Source organism: Denticeps clupeoides, chromosome 4, assembly GCF_900700375.1.
Source record: "Denticeps clupeoides chromosome 4, fDenClu1.1, whole genome shotgun sequence".
Taxonomy (NCBI): domain Eukaryota; kingdom Metazoa; phylum Chordata; class Actinopteri; order Clupeiformes; family Denticipitidae; genus Denticeps; species Denticeps clupeoides.
The window spans coordinates 27,005,391-27,024,243 of NC_041710.1; the positions used below are offsets into that span (position 1 = coordinate 27,005,391).

General features: G+C 44.1%; 1 protein-coding gene across 6 annotated transcripts in view; it reads right to left on the minus strand.

The window, feature by feature from the left end:
• The window catches only part of slit2 (slit homolog 2 (Drosophila)), a 98,087-nt gene that overhangs the window by 2,619 nt on the left and 76,615 nt on the right, over positions 1-18,853 (minus strand). For 2 of the 6 annotated variants that reach the window (XM_028976093.1, XM_028976091.1), the window contains 24 exons: positions 18,093-18,236; positions 17,449-17,612; positions 15,039-15,189; positions 14,821-14,895; positions 14,569-14,712; positions 13,706-13,849; positions 13,463-13,629; positions 13,242-13,374; positions 11,821-11,889; positions 11,451-11,522; positions 11,080-11,151; positions 10,027-10,098; positions 9,429-9,592; positions 8,810-8,934; positions 8,326-8,423; positions 6,327-6,466; positions 6,171-6,197; positions 4,574-4,667; positions 3,307-3,444; positions 2,972-3,212; positions 2,750-2,880; positions 1,690-1,844; positions 791-1,079; positions 494-702 (listed from right to left, as the gene is read on the minus strand). In XM_028976093.1, coding sequence (XP_028831926.1) covers positions 494-702; positions 791-1,079; positions 1,690-1,844; positions 2,750-2,880; positions 2,972-3,212; positions 3,307-3,444; positions 4,574-4,667; positions 6,171-6,197; positions 6,327-6,466; positions 8,326-8,423; positions 8,810-8,934; positions 9,429-9,592; positions 10,027-10,098; positions 11,080-11,151; positions 11,451-11,522; positions 11,821-11,889; positions 13,242-13,374; positions 13,463-13,629; positions 13,706-13,849; positions 14,569-14,712; positions 14,821-14,895; positions 15,039-15,189; positions 17,449-17,612; positions 18,093-18,236 — 3,218 coding nt within the window. Of the gene's footprint in view, positions 1-160; positions 202-493; positions 703-790; positions 1,080-1,689; positions 1,845-2,749; positions 2,881-2,971; positions 3,213-3,306; positions 3,445-4,573; positions 4,668-6,170; positions 6,198-6,326; positions 6,467-8,325; positions 8,424-8,809; positions 8,935-9,428; positions 9,593-10,026; positions 10,099-11,079; positions 11,152-11,450; positions 11,523-11,820; positions 11,890-13,241; positions 13,375-13,462; positions 13,630-13,705; positions 13,850-14,568; positions 14,713-14,820; positions 14,896-15,038; positions 15,190-17,448; positions 17,613-18,092; positions 18,237-18,853 lie in introns of all 6 variants that reach the window. The other 4 variants (XM_028976095.1, XM_028976094.1, XM_028976097.1 and 1 more) reach the window with 3 other exon arrangements.

Here is an 18,853-nt window from a genome sequence, read left to right on the forward strand (position 1 = left end):
CAGTAACCACAGACTGCATCAGTATCATGTACAGGCTCCCAATTGATGCATCATTTTTTATTATTGTCTTGCAATAATTAATACAAAACTATTTATAAAATGTTCTAAACAAACAAGACTTTTGTTTCTTTCATTCTTTCTTTTGTCTTTTAGTCCTCACCTGTTGGCCCTGAGTGTCACTCACAGGAGGCTCAGATGAAGCTTTTGGGTTTAAGCAGAGAGCTGGTTTAGTACAGTTAGTAGCATCTTACCACAGTGTTAATTCAGTATTATTAAGGCAGCGCAGGTACAGTAAGAATGAAGGACAACACAGAACAGTGTGTGGCTGACCTTTATCAATTCAAAGGAAAATAAATATGAGAACACCAGACGAAGCCCCTGACAACTGTTAGCATAGTAAAAAAAAAAAAAAAAAACTAAAGCCGGAATGTCAGCCTCAGCAGTGCAGGAATACATCAGACAGGCGGGAACGGGCGCAGCTACGGGGGCGCACCTCTGTCGCAGCTGTCTCCGGCGTAGCCGGCGCTGCACTCGCAGTAGGGCCTGCCGAGGCCGGACACCCGGCACGTTCCGTGTTTGCATCGAAGTGACTGGCAGGGGCTGAAGACCTCCTGCTCGTCGCACAGCACACCGGCGAACCCCGGCTGGCAGCGGCAGCTGTAGGAGTAGGAGTTTATGGGCAAACACGTGCCGTGAATGCACCTGAAGATGAAGAAGAGGCGGCACGATTAATGGCATTAACGGTTCGGCCCGTGATTTCGCCATAATTGTAGCGAAACAACTGACTCACTTGTTGCCATCGCACGGATTGTTGATCCGCTGGTCGCAGAGCTGACCCGTCCACCCCGCCTCACACTCGCAGCTGAAGGAGGACTGGCCGGTGGGGTTGCAGGTGCCGTGGGCACACTGCGGCCGGTGGCAGGGCTGGCATCCGGGCAGGACCCCCGCCTGCAGGAGGAACTGGGTCATGTCCTGCAGTTCGCCGTTTATGTACAGGTAACGGATGCAGCCATGGAAACTGCTTCCATTATGACCGGGACCCTGCCGCAGGGCTGCCAATCCCACCTGACCCGGCAGACCTGACCAGGAGAAAAAAACGACTACATTAGACAAACTTCTCATCATCACACACTGCTCACCTTTAAACCTCATCTACCCTAACACCAACCTGACCCTAAATCATAAAAACATTTAAGGGGTTCTGATACACATGGGAGCCAAGAACCTTTCAACTATAACCTACTTATTTACCCCAGTTGTTCTGTACAGTGATAAATGTAATTTGTTCAATTGTTGGCCACTAGTGGTAGTTTTGGCACTGTTTCACCTTGTTGTCAACTTCCAGATGGCTTTCTTGCTAAATGTTATACTCTTATACTTTTTGGACTTGTGCATTTTATGTTATTATAGCTATTTCCACATTAAGTTTTAATATTAATTTTATTACTACTATCACTACTAACAATAATAATAATAATATTTCTAGCATTAGTAGTTCAATATTCTCAATCTCCCTAAAGCCCTTCCTGCAGCCTCTACATTAATAACATGATGATCACGTCAGAGCGGTTATTGCACTTGATTTATTGCCATTCATAAATTATTTAGTGACTGTCTGTGGAAGCCAAATGTCCAAACAAAATGTTTCCACGTTTGAGACCAAACACTGTGGAATGAGGCTCCACCAACCTCCAAGATAGAGAGGAGACAGGCTGGCCTGAGCGGATGGTTTATTCTGGGTGCTGATGGTTTTGGGGCTGCCACCGTCGATGGAGAGAGACAGAGTCTGTTCCCGCGCCACCAGCTCCACCACATGGAAGCTGCCATCGTTTATGGTCTCCATACTGATAGGGAGCAGAGGAGGGGGAGGGATTGAAATGGATGGTGGACAAAATATACAGAAACCTACACTGTAAAAAAAGTTGGGAAAATGTACAAATTTCAGGCAACTTAACTTAAGTTAAAAGTTAACTATCAAGTTCACAACTTTAAGGCAGTTGCCTTAAATTTTTTAGTTTTCCCAATTTTATATTTTTTTACAGTGTAGAGTACAGGTGTCTGATAAAAAAACTGGAAATTCCGTCTAAATTGGTGGTTTGTGTGTGAGTGTGTTTTATATTTGTGCGTACGAGGAAAAACTGCCCAAACTAATAAAACTTTTTGAGTGTGATATATTATATACACATTAGTAACACATTCATGTGTGATATATTATATACACTACCGGTCAAAATCTTTGATGCACCTACTTATTTACTGGTCTTGCATCTTTTATATTATTGAACAATACTGAAGACACATGATGATGAAATAACACATCTGAGGTTATGTAATAAACTATCAAGGTAAACTAATAAGCAAACAAGGTGAAAAGTTGAGCGATGTTGTCTCTCCAAATCAGGCAGCCTTTGATATGATGGCAGCGTTTCACACTATTCTCTCCACCACCTTAATTTAAACAACAGGGAAGGTTTCTAACAGTCCTGAAGGTTTATGCTGAACACTTTATCATTCACTGTTAATCAGCAACTCATGAAGTGGCTTTTGATGATGACAATAGTGAACAAAGCAGCCGTGAAGGTAAAAAGAGGCGCCTCTGAAAAAACATATTAATCAAACACACTTCACTTTCTTCTGATTAAAAAAAACTATTGAATGTGTTTCTTGCATTGGATTCTTCAAAATGGTAGGTGTGTGTCCTGGTAGTGTATGTGTGCGTAAATGTGTGTGTGAGGTGCTGCTGCAATACCTGTATATGGCAGATGGGGGGTAGGACCCCGTATCGTAGCTCACACGCAGCCTGCCTCTGTAGAGCTCCACAGCGATGTGCTCCCCATCCCCTTTATACAGCAACACCCCGTTATCCTCATCTGTGGCGATCTGTTTCCGACACACACTGTGTTTACAACACTGACCAATGAGCAGGTAATGTTACGAGTGTTTAGTGCGACCCGTCTGTGTGTGTGTGTACCTGCAATGAGATATTCGCCTGCTCTGTGATCAGGTTGGAGGGGATCTGTAGGAATGACTCTCGGTCCACAAAGTTCACGCTGACCAGTTTCTCACACCGCAGACCCTCATAACCCTGGAGACACTGGCACACGGGGTCTGTATCCTTGACAACGCACTGCGCCCCATTGGCACAGTCATAGTTGTCACAGGGGCTGGTCCGGGGCAGTACCATCGGCGGGGAGAACTCACAGAATAAACCACTGCACACATAATGTGGAGAGGCGGGTGACTCTCTTCATCCTGTCATTCATGGACTTGTAGCCTTGTGTGTGTATGTTGTGTGTATGTACTCACCTGTAGCCCTCTGGACACACACACGTATAGCCATTGATTGCATCAATGCACTTGGCTCCGTTTTTACACTTGTTGTCATGACAGTCGTCAAAGTCGACCTCACACTGATCTCCGACATAACCGGGGGTGCACTCACACCTGCCAGAGCACAAACACACCTACAATCACCAACAGCTCACACAGTCTTCAGTCAACACCAAACACCACATGTGTACTAATGGCAAATTAGACCTGAGCCTCATTGGAGGATGTTGGGGTTAGACAATATGATAGAGTGCATGATAAATAAGATTACTTTATGATCACAATAATGTTTCCAGATTGATTGCAAGAAATGCTGTCTAATGTGTCTAGTATAAAGTTCATTAAATGTTTCAATATGTTTATTATGTATAGTGTACTCTGCTGCAATGACGTGCTACTGATGCCATTTTATTGGGACATATAAAGTGTCTTGATTTGAACCTGTGACTTTGCGGTCTTCTGGTTCTAAAGCAGTTGTGTTACCCTCTAGGCTACAACCACTCTGCTAAGTGAAAGTGAAGTGATTGTCATTGTGAAACACTGCAGCACAGCACACGGTGACACAATGAAACGTGTCCCCTGCATGTAACCCACCACCTTAGTGAGCAGTGGGCAGCCATGAAAGGTGCCCGGGGAGCAGTGGGCATGGTACCAGGGGACCTCAGTGGCACGATGGCCATTTGGGATTAGAGCCAGCAACCTTCTGATTACAGGTCCACTGTATTAATACCCCGTATTAATTTACATTGTTTAGTTGTGATTGTATCTAGATGTTTTTATTGTAACGCAATGTCCAACACATCTGTTTCGTTGCTTAGTTTAGTTTCACCCCACTGTGGGGTTTTCACACAAAACCCACACGTCCTAACAATGTTTATGCATCACTGACACCCCCAGTGTGTCAGTGTATCGTTTGAGAAATATGCTGCAGAGGGTTAATGCTGTGTATGTTGGTAAATTTCAGCAGTGGTGCCCACTGTGTCAATCACCTGTAGAATTACGCAAAATTAATCAGCAACAAGTTAATGAAATGAAAATATAGTAATATAGAAAAATCCACGCCTCCTTCCCAGCCAAGGTGAAGATAAGACTTCAGCTGAAGGACACTAAAGCCCTCAAAAGAGAGTATTTGATATATCTTGTAGAGCAGAGATAGTCAGCACAGTTCTTCGGGTCATGTGTGTGTGTGTGTGTGTGTGTGTGTGTGTGTTGTTTGTATGAATGCATGCATAATCTCACGCACTTGAATCCATGTGCAGTCAGGATGCATTTGGAATCGTGCAGGCATGAGTTCAACTCAGGGGCGCAGAAATCCAGCTTCTCCTCACACAGCTCACCTGTGCACACACACACACATACACACACACACACACACACACACAGAGAAATAGATTAATCCCCCACTCTGCCATCTCCAGGAGTGCGGCGCAACAGAGAAAGTGAAGCGGCTTTTTTCTTCAAAGCTACTGAATCGAGCTGCTCCGGTTTGTTGGAGGTGATGGAGGTGCAGTGCTGCCGTCTTTCTTCTCCCTTTCGCTCTCTGGAGCCTGCTCATCCCTCGCTTTTATCTACACACCTGCTGCGCTGGATAACAAATGTTTTCATTCTAATCACACCAAAATGGGCAAATTATACATTTTCATGAAGTCTCCAATATTAGATGTAATATTTTGTGCATATATTTAGATCTCAGCTGAAACTAAATGTCCCCTCAAATAAATAGGGAAACTGTGGGGACATTTTGCAATGAGTCCTCAATGAGATAAAATGTGTGGTTCGGTGTGCTTGTTTCTACTTCATGTGCGTGAACATGGGAGTCTCATAGGGTAGCAGGGAGCCAATATTCCCTCCTGTCTATTCTGATAAAACACCCATCACACACACACGTCTCACCCACTCCCTACTAAACATCAGAGCAGCACTGAGAGACAGCCAAAGAGACAGAAACGAAGAGAGAGAGAAAAGTAGAGGAAAAAAGCCCTGAAAGCCCTATAATCAATAGGCTGTTTCTCTCTCTCTCTTCATTATCTGTCGTTGATCATATGACTCCTTCAAATTGGGTGACAGAAATATTTTACATTTACATTTACAGCATTTATGAGACGCCCTTATCCAGAGCGACTTACAATCAGCAGTTACAGGGACAGTCCCCCCTGGAGCAACTTGGGGTTAAGTGTCTTGCTCAGGGACACAATGGTAGTAAGCGGGATTTGAACCTGGGTCTTCTGGTTCATAGGCGAGTGTGTTACCCTCTAGGCTACTGCTATATAATATACGGCAATAAAAATGGTACTTCTTTTATCTATTTATACTGACCTTAAACTAGCCATCAAGCTCCAGACCTAGCCCTCACCACAAATGTGTCCTTATTTAAAACAGCTACAACATTTTTAGATCTGTACTTTATTGTATGCATATGTGTGTGTGTGTGTGTGTGTGTGTGTCAGTATTCTAAATTGACCGCCATCTTCCAAGCAGCACGTTATCACTGCTCCGCTGTACCCCCACCAGTACGCTTCTTCTGATGCAGGGCGTCAGTGCCTGCCTGCAGTACCGCTGACGATCACCGGAGGCACATCCAGACAACTGCTGGACCCGCCGCTTCTAATGACGACGAGGACAGCGACCACCCGCTCACACACTCACACTGCAGCATGCAGCATACAGAGGGACCGGGACGGCGCATGCCCACACAGCAGAGAAAGAGAGGGAGGCAGAGGTGAGGTGAGGTGGGGAGAGGACAGGGACCATGGGGACGCTAACGCCCAGGCTTTGAGGTGACATTTGGTGGAAGGCCAAAGGAATTCTGGGATTGCAGGGAGGGAGTGAGGAGGACTAACCTTTCTCCACCTCATTGTGATTAGCGGCTTGCACCGAGAGAAAGAGAGAAAGACAGAATGAAGGAGGTACAGAGGAAGGGCCGGCACGTTTCACTGGTCAGCAGAAGCACGCGGCACTGAAGCGGTTGGCATCACAGACGGAAGGGTGTGGCCTACCTGTGTACTCAGGGGGACAGAGGCAGGTGTAGTTGTTGATGCCGTCGACGCAGGTCGAATTGTTTTCGCAGTCGTTGTCCTCGCAGTCATCAACGTTAACCTCACACTTCTCTCCCTCGAAGCCCTCTGGACACACACACCTACACAAAACACCACAGTGGTCAGAACAAATTTAGCATGTGATGTCATCGCCTGCTACTACATGCACATGAGCGTAAGAATCTGGTTTTATAAAATGAGTTACTGTCTTGCATTATGCCATTAATCAGTCGTCCAAATCATTAAATGTGTTATGTAGATTTTATTTACTACATTGAACATATTAGGGTGGTAGTAGCCTAGTGGGTGACACACTCGCCTATGAACCAGAAGACCCAGGTTCAAACCCCACTTACTACCATCGTGTCCCTGAGCAAGACACTTAACCCTAAGTTGCTCCAGGGGGGGACTGTCCCTGTAACTACTGATTGTAAGTCGCTCTGGATAAGGGCGTCTGATAAATGCTGTAAATGTATTATGCATAGCTCCACATAATGTGCTACATAACTTACAGAATTAATGTATTTAATGCAATACTTTGCTTTTTAATATAGCACCTATTATAGATTAACCAATGTACCTCTCTGTAAAAACTTTATGGAAATGTAAACGAGCTTGAGTGTAATTACGAATCAATTGTGTTATGAATGCATTGAAGATGCACTTAACATAAACAGTGAATAGAAGTCATTGTAATAATGGACAGCGTAGTGGTACGCGGTAACTGCAGCAAAAGTTACAATATTTTCCCTTGATTTTTTTTTCCAATTTTTTAACAGTTCCTCCAGGACTTTTTATGTGAAATTAACATGAATATGTTGCAAGAATCATTAAAAACAACAACAGCGAACTCATAGTGGGACTGATGTATTGTTTTTCTTTGAAAAGTGCACTTCAGAGCCTTTCACGCTTTACAGTTTCTTTTTTAATGACAGCTGAATTTGACAGCACATCAGAGGACACATCAGAAGCTTTTCTCTGATGGCATCTTACAACTTCATTTAGTCCAGTGGAATTGCATTTGCCTTTTACCAAAAAAAAAGATACAATTTCGCCGATGTCCCATGACTGAATTTCAGACTCAAAAAAACAAAATGACAATGGCTTCCGACAAGTGGGAAAATATGCAATTTCCCCCTTGTGGGACTAATAAAGGTTGATCTTATCTTATCTTCCATTGTGCCCCATGAGCTCTAATTTTACATATTTTTTATTCTTCAGATGCCTACATCTCAGATATTCCACCTAAGGAAGTGCTAAAAGATCTTCACTTTTTTTGACTATTAGTAACCTTCCACGATCGATTCCCATTTGAATGATCCGGTGAAGGCATCCCGGCCATCAACACTTTTTTTTACAGCTCTAAGGAAAACACAAAGCAAACCCAAACACTGCAGAAAGGCTAATCACCACCACAGAAACATACTTGAACATACCCATCGTTCGGCACGTCCTTCTTCAACCTGGATCTTCCAGATTCTGCTCAAGGGGCGTCTGTGCCTCATATTTTAAACATGCCAATTAAGCCAATTACTCTTTAGTGGCTAATTGACATCCGGGGTCACGTCAGATAAAGAGCTCTCCACAGAGCCACATCTCATAGACGTCCAGTCTCGTTAGTGTCACCGTTTTGCTAATGAGTGATTTATAATCAGGACAGGAAACGATTACGCCGCAACGGGGTGGTCCAGCGTTCGCCGGCCCGCTAATGAAGCGGCGTGGTGCGTTGGGGAGAGTTGGAGTTGAGACACTTAGCTTTAAATCACCCTGATGAGATAGTGTGTATTCTCAGAGTGTGGTTATTAGCCTGCTCTAATGGAGCGCTGGGAAACGGCAGGAGCGCCGGCAGCTTTATTACAGACAGCCGTCGGCCATTATCATACAACTGATATGAAGAACAACAGCAGCAACATTCTCTTTCAGACACACACGTACAGACATACACAAGCAGACGTCTCACCAGTAGCTGGTCTCCTCTCCTTCCTTCAGGTGGCAGGATCCCCCATTCTGGCAGGGGTTGCTGATGCAGGCGTGGATGGGAACGTCACAGTCCTGGCCCTGAATCCAAAAGCAGAACATCAAACATCGCAGAACACACAGAGGAAAATGTACCACAGCATTAAAGTTAAAGTGAAGTGACTGAAGCATCATTGTGATACACAGCAGCACAGCACGCGGTGCACACAGTGAAATGTGTCCTCTGCTTTTAACTCATCACCCTTGGTGAGCAGTGGGCAGCCATGACAGGCTCCCGGGGAGCAGTGTGTGGGGACGGTGCTTTGCTCAGTGCCACCTCAGTGGCACTTTGGGGGATCGGGATTTGAACAGGCAACCTTCTGATTACAGGGCCGCTTCCTTAACCGCTAGGCCACCACTGCCCCCATTAGGCTGTATTAACACTCCAAAAACTACACACACACACATGGCAGGAAGCAAATCTTTACCTTAAAGCCATAGGGGCATGTGCACCTGTAGAAGTCCACTGGATCATTGTTGCATGTGCCATCATTCTTACAGGGGTTGGACAGGCACGGGTTACACTTGGCAAGGATGCTCACATCTACCGGACCTGCACAAACACACACACACACACACACACACACACACACATCCATGTCAGTAGGAGACTCTTTAACACATAGACGCACACTGCATCGCACCCACACTGGGGGAAGGTTTACAAAAGTCACCAAATTCAACACAGACACATGGGACCATGGGCAGGAAGGTGTTCAAGCACTGATAGGACAATGAGGGCCATCTTCAGGTCAAAGATCACAGGTCATAGGGAAATCAGAGGGTTAGGTGGACTGACTGGGCTATGATTGGCTACTTTACCTGGCACCAGAAAACCACAAGTCCCCAGGACGTCTAAAACGTACCAATCAAATCACATTAAACACGACACAACTTCACATGACACAATTTCTCATATTCATCTATTTCTATAGAAATCTTACATTCTTACAAAGTGTTAGTAGCCTTGTGGTTCTCAAGGCATACTAGGGAGTACATGAACATCGATGTTTGTGTATGCATGTGTGTATACACACATATTTGTACCTTGGCAGGTGAACTTTTTGGAGGGCGTGGTCAGTAGCAGCTTGTCAGTCATCTCTCCTGGCCCAGCACAGCGGGCGATGCCAGGTTCCTTATATCCAGACTTCACCCAATCAGACAGCCACTGCATGTTACAGTCACAGTACAGAGGGTTGGCCCCCAGGGCCCTGAGAGAGAGAGAGAGAGAGAGAGAGAGAGAGAGAGAGAGACAGAGAAAGAAACATACTTAAAAACTACTCCCTTTCTATAGCAGCCGTTTCATCCACATCTTCTTCAACTTTTTCAGCTGCTGATTAGACAAATCTCAGCAAACGTCCTTCACAGTCCAATTTCATCCTTTTTTGAATGCTGAGCCCTTCCAGTTAAAATTCTTTTATTATAATGTTCCATTTTTGTATGTTTTGTATTACTATAATTGTAACATGAAAATTTTACAGACAAATTTCAGTTTATGGATTATAATTGAATACTGATTTAAATGTGATCAGTAGTTTATGGAAAATAATGTTGCACAACCAAAGTCAAAGTGTTGCTGCAGTCTTCTTGTATGTGTGTGTGTGTGTGTGTGTGTGTATGTGTGTGAGTGTGTGTGTGCACGTACAGGTGAGACAGAGATGCCAGGTCTTTAAACGCTCCTTCTGGAATCACAGCAATGTCGTTACCGTGGAGAGAGCTGCATAGAGAACATAAGACAATAAATAATCATCGTCACAAACAAAAAAGCTTTTATTTTTGTGGGGAATTAGGATAAATAGTTTCAATCTTCAACACAAGTGTAAGTAAATTTAATCCGCTATCGAGCTTAACTATTTTTTTCATGTATCTGTACTTTAAAGAGATCTGTTCTTTAAAGAGACTTTGCAGCTCCGTCCCATTTTCGTTTGCTGAACTTTTTAACTTTAAGTTTTTCTTATTTTCTAAGAACAGCCAAGTGGAGCACCTCACATGTTCAGTGCAGCAGACAATCAAAATACCACTGATGTTACCATTCCTTCATATTATACTGCCCCTCATCCCCTCCCATACTCACTTGACCACACATGCATCTACCATAAGCCCTCCCAATTACATTAATCAGCTTGCATTACACATCTCGCTGTCTTTCACCTAAAGGAAATTGTTTGTCTTCAATGTTCTTTGCTTACGATTATCAGACAAATTAAATACATTCTGTTAAAAGATTGTAGTACCAAGGTTTACAGTCTTTTCATCTAAAATTTACATTTGCATTTTAGGCATTTATCAGACGCCCTTATCCAGAGAGACTTACAATTAGCAGTTACAGGGACAGTCGCCCCTGAAGACAAAATGGTAGTAAGTGTTGTTTAAACCTGTGAATTTGTGGGCTATGCTACTACCACCCTACCGACTACCCTAATTAGTTGATTAAGAATAAAAAAGAATAAATCACTGAACTTTTACTTTTGGTTTTTAAGTACATTTGAATGCAAATACACTTGTACTTTTACTCAAATGGAATTCAAAAAGGGGGACTTTTAGCTTTACTTGAGTAATTTTTTTTTCTGGCAAATCTCTACATTAACCAATCCCATCCTAAACGTACAATGCCTTGAACTGGAATTTCAGCTTGTGAGGAATTTTGAAGACATCAGAAATATAATACACACACATACACAGAGCAGCTGATACTTACAGAAGACGCAGTGACTTCAGTCCATCAAAGGCTTTAGCAGGAATGCACCTCAGCCTGTTGTAGCTTAAAATGCTGTGATAGAAAAACCACACACACACACACACAGAGAGAGAGAGAAATATATGGAGTAACAGATCATTCAATAATGTTTTCTTATGCAAGGACCTGACATTCACTGTTTTACACAAAAAGACTCAAATTAGGAACAGGCAAGACTGATACACACAGAAAGGCAGGGACACACACACAATCTGCATCTTACACACATACCCACACACTCGCATATATCTCCCCAGAAACACTCATTTGCTTCTACATTCATTTACACACACACACACACCCATCTGTAGAACAGAGGACGCCACACTCACAGGGTAAGCAGCTCGGACATGTTACTGAAGCTGTGGTTGGACAGCGTGCTGATCTGGTTGTTACTTAAATCGCTGCAAAGAAATAACAATGGCAACAGTTAAAACCAGACAACATAAAGCGCTGTTAGTGTTGTGGTGTCCCCGCGCCATGCAGCATCAAAGACGGCACACGCACGTTTAATACCGGCCACATCGCACATCAGACCTATCATGGTTCACACACACTCATCCACAGGTCTCTCTGCCGGAGACGCGTCTCCTTGGCATTCGGTGCGAGCTGCGCACTGCATTGTGGGCAGAGCTGTAATTGGCCTTCAAGTTATCAGATCAAATTCTGCTGAGAGAAAAGCGCTGCACTGTGTTCACCCACATTAGCGTTAGCTGCTTGTAATTGGAGAGCTCCACCGGGACCTGGGTGAACTGGTTCCCGTCCAGATACCTGCAGAGCAAAGAGAGAGCGATGCTATTCATTCATGAAAAAAAGTTTGTGTATATGTAGGACTTTTTTTTATTATTATTATTTATTAGAGTTTGCATTGATCGAGAAAATCTAAAAACACTCTCAATACTTTCCACTCAGGTGGAAAGTCAGCTGGGCAGTGGGTAAGGAAGCGTACAAGGTTGCTGAGCTGCCAAGGTGCCACTGAGCAAAGCACCGTCCCCACACACTGCTCCCCGGGCGCCTGTCATGGCCGCCCACTGCTCACCAAGGGTGAGGGTTAAAAGCAGAGGACACATTTCGTTGTGTCACCGTGTGCTGTGCTGCAGGGTTTCTCTTTCAGGTGGTGTGACCACAGAAGGGTGTGCGGAAACCACAAGCCTATTCCAACTATATCCTTTTAAAAAGGTGACACTGAAAAGTTTGGTAAATCCTGACATCTGGCATTCAGTAAGAGACATTTACAGGAGACACGCATAGCCAGCTAGTTAACAGAAATGTCATAGTTGTAATCCTGTAACAGGCAAACTACTGACGCTAACACAGCTTTACCGCTGTAATTTAGCACGCAGCACTCAGGTGCAATTTAGCACTCAGTTCACACAGCTCTTTATATACATTTTCAGCAGTCATTTTCTATTATGCTTTTATAGATGATTAAAGCATAAGAACAATGGAAAAGAACAACGAATCCGAATCCAGACTCGCCCTCTTATGTTTATGCATGTAAAGCAGATTTTATTGTGTTAATCGGCCCTTTCCGTGCGAGGCCCACATTTCGGCTCCGCACCGCCTGCATTTCGCACAGTTCATTTCATCCCCCACAAAAACAAGATTTTCAAATTTGCAGACAAATTACAGAATAAGCAGAGCATTTCATCTCCAAACTTCTAAATCAATCCGTCTGGGACCCCATCTCACTTTGGGAAAATGTCAAACACACCTCACTTCACTTATCTTAACACACACCGCAGCGGATAACAGACCGGCCTCTAACGAGCACTAAAAGGCTGATGGCTATCTGTGGGCTGCGGCCGCTTCCTGAAAAATATGTACAATTTAAAATAGCCCATGGGTGTATAATGTAAGTGTATACATGAAAGCATTTTTTTTAAATCTATATATGTCATGTGGGTGTATAGCAATAGATTGTTAGTGCACTGCCGCATCCGGGAAAACACAAACCACCAGGAATATGAAATGTGCTATTATTGGGTAGAACGAAAAACAGCAGGGCAGCACAGAGCACGAGAGTACGGTGGGACAAACTGACAGATGTGTCTCACTGTGACTGTCACCCTAGATTTGTAATTGATGGATGAGTACGGAAGTAAGTGTGTGTGTCGACTCACAGCTCAGTGACCTCTTTGGGGATGCCCTTGGGCAGGGTTTTGAGCCCTTTGTTGCTACAGCGCACCACAGTATCCAGACAGGTACACTCTGCAGGACAACGCACCATCGGAGAGCAACTGTTCTCATCGTTACCTGAGAGGGGGAGACTGCGCTGAGTTCACCTCGTAAGACGCAAGAAAACAACAATCCCAGAGGGCACAAAGAAAAGTTGCCCACGTACCATCCTCACAGGCGAAGTCCTGGATGGCCACGTCCTGAATGGGGATTTCCCTGAGGAAGTAGGGGTTCTGGCAGCGAGGGTTCCCCGTAACAATGCGCTTCTTCCGCAGCCACTCCCCCAGCCAGGCCAAGTGGCAGTTACAGCTGAAGGGATTGGCCAGCAGGTTCCTGATGGGTGTGGTTAATTTTAGTACAATAGAAAAGAGGAAAACAAGGAAGATGGAAGCATGCGGTGAATACTCACAGCGTGGAGAGGGAGTGGAGGGTATCGAAGGCTCCCGGGGACATGGAGGTGATCAGGTTGTCATAGAGGGAGAGCAGTCGGACCGAACTCAGTCCTGTGAAACTGCTGTTACTAACACAAGTGATCTTGTTGCTCCTCAGCATCCTGCACACGCACCCCCACACACACACACACACACACTTCTCATTATACAGTATGTATTTGGGGCTATGGTGGCCTAATGGTTATGATAGTGGACACATAAACAAAAGTTTGCAGGTTCAAATCCCAAAAGGGCAAGGGACCACTGCTCCCCAGGTACCTTTCAGGGCTGCCCACTGCTCACTAATGTAGAAGTGTAAAATGCAGAGGACAAATTTCATTGTGTGCACCGAGTGCTGTGCTTGCGGGGTATCACCATGACAATAATGATTACTTTACTTTAGTCTACTTTGATTGTCTCAGTATTTTCATTCAAATTTGACATTCACACCTGACTTCACAGGTTTGATCTATCATAGGCATTCATTGGACATTCATAACTGTGTATGTGTGTGTTTGTGTGTGAGAGAGAGAAGAACAAAGTTAATATGCTAAATAACTGAAAATATGCAGATGATAACCTTATCTGAGGACAGTGCAGAGATTTATTCATGCTTTTCAGATTTTTGCCTCTGACATTTAAGCTCTGATTACCTGAGTGACGGACAGACACACAACAGTGCAAAAAGTGAATGCAGTGTATGTTAGTATAAAAAGTTTGAGTCTTTTTATTGCATCCGTGAAAGTGTGTTAATGCATGGGTTTGCTGTTCCAGAGAAAGAGAAGGGAGGAGGATAAATGTGCGTATGTGTGTGTTTGTTTTTATGACTGTGTGTACTCACAGTGTCCTCAGGCCACCCAGACCCTTCAGCATGCTGTAGTGGATGTTCTCCAGACGGTTGCTGGTCAGGATGAGCTCATTCACTCCACCGGCTCCTTCAAATGTCCCCTCCTCTATATCCGTGATCTTATTGTTGCTGAGGTTACTGCAGAGACGAGACAAGCCGCTACGTTATTCTTGTTACAGTGTGACACCATTTGAGTCACAGTTTTGCACAATTTCTTGTGTCATATAAAGTATACTTGAAGATTACATCTTTCGGAGCTGAGGCAGCTTCTTGAAGATTCCGGTGGCCTCCAGGACGGTAAACTCATTGTTGTTCAGTCGTCTACAGCAGCACAAAGAACAGAAGCATTTTCAGACAAACTGAGGACATCTGCAGATTCTTCTACTATCTATATACTATCCTCTTCTTCTACTTCTATTGACTAATCAACGGATGTGTGTGTGTGTGTTTGTGTGAAGACTCACAATTCGGCTGTATACTGAGGGATGTGGTCGGGGATCTTTGTGAGTCTCTGGCTGGAGCAGTCCACCATCGTCCCCTCACAACGGCACTTCTCTGGACAGGCCAGGTCAGCGAAACAGTCCCCGCCCAGTTTAGAGCGGTAATCCTCTGCACCTATGGCGGAATCAGACAAGTGCTCATCAGCCAGACAGGCACAGACAAACAAAGAAAGCAAGACAGAGACACAGAGAGAGAGAGAGAGAGAGAAACAGAGACAGAGCGCAAGAGAGAGATAAGACTCTAGGCTGTAGGCTGCATATTTGGCCACAAAAATACTTAGGAAAGTCTTAAGGAGGTGAAAGGGGAAAGGTCATGGGTTAAATACAGGAACTACATCAGAGGAAACTCAGCCATAGCTTTTTATCCTGACAGAGCTCATCAGATTCTATCAAAAAATTATGAAGCACACACACACACACACACACACTACACACAAGACTACAGATACACACACAGAGTTAACATGACTAATTTGACAAACACACACACTGAGGCTGTCTCTTGTGGCTTGCCATGCTGTAGGACGCTGCAAGACCTTCCATGGTGCTTGACAGAACCATGTTTTAGTCAGACCTTGCAACCACATGGTTAGATCAAGCACAAAGGAAAACCAAGCTGAATTTCCTCCACTAGGCCAGGGACAGAGTGGGGACAGAGGGAGCAGAGGAGTCATCATCTACCAGACAAAAATGAAGGGAATGTAATCTCTACTGGGGAATAGCAGAAAGAAAGAAAGAAAGAAAGAAAGAAGGATTGAAGGAAGGAAGAAACAAAAAAGAAAGGAATCTTGCAGCAGCAGCAGCCAGGTAAGCTTTGAAAAATACACACACCCACACTTAACTTGAAGTAAACGCAGTCTTTGTGTACTGTTACTGTGCCATGTAAACCAGAACAGTATGTGTCAGTCTTTGTAATTTGTCCATTTTGTTTGGACACACTGTGGGAGGAGACACTAGGCTCAAGGGGTGGGGCTAAGATCAGGCACTTTTGGAGTGGGGAGGGGGCTCTGGCATTACTACAGTTACAGTTACTTACAGGTAACATGGTGGATCCCTGAGCCAGAGAGTGAGTGAGAGGAGAAGAAAGAAGACAGCCATTCACAGGTCATTAAAAGAGCGACATAAGCACAGTCAAAGGCGCGATTCAACGCTGACACCAGAACACACATTCACTACTAAAGAGCTAAAGAGTGTTGTGAAGTGAAAAAGGCGTGTCTTTGTGTGAAAGTAGAGTTAAATACCATATTATGTCATAAATAAATTCATTTAGTAATAATAATCAAAATAATGAATCCCTACTAAATTTTGTCAACCAATGTAGTTATTTACCATTTCAGAGAAGCGCAAATCAAAAGTGTTATCACTTTTGTACATTTGTATCAGTGGTTTGGTAAAAGTGTTTGGCATGTTGCAGAAATGTTAATTTGTTTAATGAGATGTCCATTTGTTATATGAGATGTTAACTTGATGTGCACTTCTTGGTCACCATAGTTATTAGCTGAGCCACATTTTGAAATGGCTTAGAATCCCATTCAATGTGAAAATCAATATGGAGCATCTATTCATTAGTGAATATTAGGTATCGCTCAAATTACAATGCAGTTTCTAAACATCGGCATGCAGGCAGCAGCTGGACATGTGACAGTAACGTATGTGACAAGGTAGCAAGCTGTCAGATTAACAATATCTTGGTAAAATTCGAGGATATTGTACTGGTGGTTGTGTATCCAGTGCAACCGATGCATGGTGAGCAAATTCACTCTCTCTCGCACACACACACAGGCACAATGTGCCATGCATTATGTGCCAATTATCCTTACACCATGCACAGTGCTGCAGGTGGACAGGTGTGTGTGTGTGTGTGTGTGTGTGTGTGCGCGCATGGTTGCGCATGTGAGGGACAGTGTTTGGTCGGGGTGGTGGTGGGATTTTCGGTCCTCAGGCAGTGTGTCACACCCCGTGAACATACCTGGTATTAAATACTGTTCTTTAGCTACGCAACAGGAGAGACACAGAGACAAAAAGCTAAGAGGAGGAAAAGGGAAAAACAGAGACACAATGGTTTGTGTGTGATAGTGTGTGTAGTGCGCAGGGGTGTAATAATAGAGTAATTCTGCTGTATGAGCATTGCTCACTGGCGTGGCGTTTACACCGGGCTCTCTTACACACACAGCACACACACAGATCCAACACACAGAGACATACACACACTTAGTAGAAAACAGGAGGAAAAGTGCGTGTTCTTTGTGTATGAGTAGTCTGTGTACTTGCGTGTACATGTGTATGAGTGTGTGTACGTCTATATTTTGTGTGTCTGTGAGTGTTTAGGGGTTTTGCTCCGGCTTGTGTGTGTCTATGTGCGCTTGTGTGTTACCTGAGCAGCGGAACTTCTTGCTCTTGATCTGGCCGATGCGCTTGTTGGCGAGGCGCCGGGGGCTGGTACAGCGGGCACCACTGGTCTCTATCGGGTTCTCCTGCAGGTAATCGGCCAGCCACTTCAGGTGGCAGTCGCAAATAAATGGGTTCTGGGCCAAGTGTCTGCATGATAACACACACAGATGAATACACACACACACACACACACACACACACACACACACACACACAATATTCAAAGTAGTTACACAAAGTAGTTACACCACAAACACACACACACACACACACACACACACACAGGCAGCATTAATGCAGTCAGCAGCCACATGTTTTAGTCATTTTCGCAACTTAACACCATTAATAGATTTAAATCTTTTAGCCCTCGACATCATATTTGACCATGTCATCAAATGCAGAATGCTAAACCATAATAATACTTTACTGGTAGAGGCTATACTTAAAGGTTCTGAATGTGAGCCCTGATAAAATGTATGAATTATGACTGAAACCACTTATCTGGAACACAAATTAACTCTGACCACCAAATCTAATTGTCTTCTGGGAAGCCTGCCTGTGACATCTGTGCATACAGCAGTAATAACATATCTGAGCATATGGTAATGATAACGTGGGGACGCTCACAGAGTCTGTATGGCGCGCAGCGACGAGAAGGTTCCCTTGGCGATGGTCTGCAGTTTGTTGTCGTAGAGCGAGAGCAGGTTGAGGTTGTGAAGGTCCTGAAAGGCGTCCACCCGCAGGCAGTTGATCTTGTTTGCATTCAGGAGTCTGGAAGCGTGAAAAAATAAATCACAAAGTCACCAACTCCTTCGCCAGCACATAAAAACATAAACAGTCCATAAAAAAGCAGCGGAGCCAATCAGACAGGGATGCTGCCATCCACGTCTCCATGGTGATAATGGCAGTATTATCTGCAGCATCTGCTGGGAAGGAAGGGAGGAACGGAGCGAAGGATTTTGGGCAGCAGGTGCAATTTGTCTATAACGAAGATGAAAAGATTGAGAGCTAAAATACTCCTGCATGTGTGTGAACACGAGGTACATGCACCATACATATCTCTGGGATCCATCGTCATCATATTTTTCCATGTAATTACTGCTTTAATTAAATGTGGTAGAGAATAAAATCAAACTACTGTATATATGGTGTTAGTTCCTAAAGGTTTTAATTCGCAGTACAGAAAAAGAAAACATTTTTAACTTTCACATTTTTTAAATATTTTTTCTCAAACTTTCACCCATATGGTTCTCCCCCCTCAATTTCTAGAACATTCTGGGTTTCATACTTGATAGCTGACCTGGTTACACATCATGCCCCATCTTTTTCATCAGTTCTGTGTGTGCATGCATATATTTGCGACTGTGTCTGCATTTATGTGTGTTTGT